The following is a 4389-nucleotide window of genomic DNA, read 5'->3' as shown; positions in this document are numbered from 1 at the left end:
ACACACACACACACACACACACACACACGACACACACACACACACACACACACACACACACATATATATATATATATATATATATATATATATATATATATATATATATACCATCCCATGTTACACCACAGACTAGCGACCCGACTCATTCACCTCGCACCCCTCCATCGCACAGAGGAAATGAAGGACATTCAAGTCCTGCAGGCTGCCTACCTCACAACGGAAGATGAGAACGTGAACCTCTTCCCCCCTTGAGGATTTTAAGGAGAGAGCTCTGGCAGATCCTCAGTTTCAGGCGCTACTCAAAGCACTCCACTGCAGCCCACCCATGGCCACAGCCGAGTACTGGCACTTTGCCAGCCGTTCAGGTATGGTTTGTTGTATGAGTTGGCTGTGACAATGTGAACTGTAGCTTCAGACACCTTTCGTAAATTTGCATAATTTATGTATGCTGAGTGGAAGGATAGCGTTCTCGTATCTGTATAAGGCGTGGCATTAGGCACTTCACTGGAGCCCACCCAAAGTTACAGCCGAGTTTTGGCCCATTGCGCGCCGTTCGGATATACATGATTGGATCGGTTGTCTGCGGCGAAAACGATACTACCAGATAAATTATTGTTGTTTATGTCCTTGTTCCTGGGGTTTTGTAAAACGATGAGGATTATGCTGCTTTTGCGCGTGTACGGGTTCGCGCACGTGTGTATATAGTTGTGGGGTTTTACTACTGTGTTATAGCTGACTGATTCTGTATACAATTTCCAGCGTGGGCTGGGGGCTGGGGGGGGGTTGCATGCTTTTATGGGCGAACTGCGTTCGATGTGTGTATGTGTAGTGGTGTAGTCAATCATTTGTGCAGTTTCAGATGCATTTGCGTATGTATTTCTAGTCTACTATATTTACTATTCAGATATCCTATATATGCTGATGTGCTACGTTAAATAGCTGTAGTGCTCGCAACAGTCTCAATGAACACACCGTTCTGTATGTACGCTTTTTGTGTGTGTATGGATTATCATATTGCCTTATGAATCGGTTTAGGTAGTGTGTTGGACTGTGTGTGAGCGCATGATCGGACAAGCGCTTAGACAGGACTGGAGGTCGACTATACGCTAAGACAATGACATCAAAACTGGACGTTGTGTAAATATGTATATCGTTGTTGCTGGATGTCCGCTGGATGTTCCGCCACCTGCGGTGCACAAATCACAAATACATGGAAAAAGCTGGACACGAATTATTATTCACACTTCAGTAGATACAACCACGCGTTATTGCATACAGACTTCAATAGAAAAATTACGCCCTAATGAATACGTGCTTCAGTTGAAACGATCAGGCCCTACTGAATACAGACTTCAGTAGGCTCAAATACACCCTAATGAATCCTTACTTCAGTAGGTTCAATTGCACCCTAATGAATACAGAATTTAGTAGGTAAAGTCACGCCCAATTGAATACAGGTGTCAGTTAGTACATCTGCTTTTGAATACACACTTCAAAAGGCAGTATTATCTTTGTCGAACGATGCAAATACAAGTACAAAATTCATACATAGCGGATGGAACATCACATTGTATTTGGCAAATATCTGTATCATGTACATCCCACAAATCACAAAAGCAACGATACAAATATAAATATAAATATCATATTGAAAGAAACACCGTGTTGTACTTCTCACTACTTGAATCACGTGCATCCTACACACCACAGCATCAGCCATATATATATATATGGTTTTAATTCACACAATGTTACTATTCTTTTTTCGCTTTGACACAATCTTTTAGATGAATGTAAATAGCTATTTCGGTGAGCTATATCATCGCGTAGCGTTCCTTCAAGATATCCGATGCTAATACGGTTGTCAGTGTCTTGTCTGTGCAAACCAACATGTCCTTTACTTATTGTAAATTCCAAACTGTAATAAACACCGACATATCAGCAACGATACAAATACAAGTACAAATATCAGAACGGGAGGAACACCGCAATATACTTCGCAAATGCTTTTATAACGCGCATCTTACACATCATAGATATCAGCAACGACGCAGCGGCGCTGGAGAGAGGTATGGAAGCAGTAGAACGCGCTCCCCAAGACCCAGTAGAAGCACCCGAATCTCCCCAGGCTACCATGGCAACGGATGCCAAGGCCAATGCAGCGAAGGCTACTCAGGTGAAAGGCAATACGAAGCCAAGGAAACGATTGGTACGACGTTCCCAGGTTACGCAAGACAGTGACAGTGAGGATGCGCGGGAAGATGATCAGAGTACCAAGAATTCGGCTGTACCGGTAATGGAGGAAAGCACGCAGACAACACGGGGTAGACCCAAGAGGAGGTTACAACGCCGTGCGCCAGTACAGGATACACCGGATTTAACTGACAGCGAATCAGAATCCGGGGATATTGGAGATAAGGGGCGCAAGAGCCAACCAAAAGACTCACAATTAAGCGGTGGAGAGAGCGGGAGTGAGAGCGAGGCAGACGAGAGGAGGGGTGTTAGGAATGACAAGAAAGCTAGCACACAGACAAGGACCAAGAAAAGGCAACCAAAGAGTACTGCCACAACACGGCCAAAGAGAAATACACAATCCCGGGTGGAGGTACAGCCAGATAATGACTCAGAAAGTGCTGCAGAGGCATCGGCAATAGATGAACTGGAAGATGCAGGTATAGACAAGAAAGTTAGGGGTAGGAATAAGTATCCTACCATGAATGAGACAACGGATACATCGATACGTAAAGGGAAAGAGGTGGAGGACGTTGACCAGGGGCTCAGGAGTGCCTTTGCGGATGTATGGGAAGGCCATGCAGAAGCCATCAAGTGGCTGAAAGGTGCGACACAGAGTGGACTTTTTATTCATATGCAGAGCGGAGTTTGTATTAATATGTAGAGTGTAGTTTGTATTGATATGTAGAGTAGAGTTTTCCTTGACACGGCTATATACATACTGCGTGTTGTGTCGAGGACGTATGTTAGGTGCGTAGTCATATGCTAAGACGGTGGATGTTCCCTGTAGTGGGAAAGTCTACCGCTCTGTGGACGTATTTTTGTGCCTCAGGTGTTTATGTGTGGGTTGTGTATTGATTCGGCACAAATAAGTATTTCTTCGTTCTCAGTAGGTTCCTGCATATCAGTAGGTGTACATTCCTGCTACTAGTATTTGGGCATGTGACTACTCACCCCTAGCATCCATCTACGTATGCGCCATCGCATGTCTTGTGCATATAACTTAAGTATACTCATGTCTTATGTATATCGTTATATACGAACGCTGAAGCCGAGCACAAAAGAAACAGAGCAAACTATCAGGCCTATGCCATATAGGGACGTCTCCCTTGCACTCGTCATTGTAAGGTTTAGAAAAAGTATTCGCTACACGCCCTGATATAATCGCATACCTGCCCAGAGATGACAGGCGCACAGGCAATTGTGTGTATATTTCTGTTATTCACAAGTTTAGTAGTTTTTTTACTCTGTATTGGTATCTGACATCCGCATGTACCAGTGCCTATAGGGCACTTGCACACCATCACAGCTTATTGGTATTGGCCCCACGTCTCAGTTACTTAATTATTTTTAACATACGACCAATAGAATCATCCACTAACCCTTACCATCAACCAATCAAAACGCACCCACAGAGGAGATGGGCGATATCCGTACCATGCAGCAGAGCAACCTCGACTCACCCGACGATAACATTGAGCTGTTCCCACTGGAAGACTTCCAGGAGAAGGCGCTGGCGGACAAGGCCTTCAACGCCATGCTCAGGTGCCTCAGTTACAACCCCCCTGACGACCAGTGCGAATATTGGCACTACAAGAACGGTACAGGTAAGGGCTGAATCTGTGCTCTGTGGGTACATTTGATCTCAGAATATCATAGTCCTGTTTGTGCATATCAAGTATTTTTTGTGTACATGATAGTACTGTTTGTGTATATGGCAGTATCTGTTTGTGTAGATCATATGATAATACTGTTTGTGTATATGGGAGTATCTGTTTGTGTAGATCATATGATAGTGCTGTTTGTGTATGTCATATCATAGCACTGTTTGTGTATATTATAGTACTGTTTGTATATATCGTAGTACTGTCTGTGTATTACTTGTGTATATCGTTTATAGTACTGTTTGTGTATACGTAGGTGTGTGTAGATGTTTGTGGCAACCGCTAGTCGACCTCCTCACCGGACCTCCAGGAGAAGGCAGTGCCACTGCTTGTGTTGTATGATAGCACTGGGTGTCAGTATACATGCGTGTGTCGATGGCTTTCCATAGGCACGTGTTTACTTCTGCATCTGATCTCTCACCGGTGTATTTTCACGTCACACACCCCCTGCGCATCGTCGCGTTCAATACGTGAACTTAATATATATATA

At 44.1% G+C, this 4389-nt stretch overlaps 1 protein-coding gene across 1 annotated transcript in view; it reads left to right on the top strand.

The window, feature by feature from the left end:
• Window positions 1-2037: 2037 nt before the first annotated feature.
• SARC_11789 (hypothetical protein) overlaps window positions 2038-4389 on the top strand; it is a gene marked incomplete at its 5' end in the record, with an annotated part of 5254 nt that continues 2902 nt past the window's right edge. Inside the window, 2 exons of the mRNA XM_014294119.1 lie at window positions 2038-2840; window positions 3651-3842. Of these exons, the coding sequence (XP_014149594.1) occupies window positions 2038-2840; window positions 3651-3842 (995 nt within the window). The remainder of the gene's footprint in view (window positions 2841-3650; window positions 3843-4389) is intronic.

Source organism: Sphaeroforma arctica (assembly GCF_001186125.1).
Source record: "Sphaeroforma arctica JP610 unplaced genomic scaffold supercont1.1875, whole genome shotgun sequence".
Classification (NCBI taxonomy): domain Eukaryota; class Ichthyosporea; order Ichthyophonida; genus Sphaeroforma; species Sphaeroforma arctica.
Note: the sequence above shows the minus strand (reverse complement) of the source record. Positions and strands in the feature narration are given on the sequence as shown.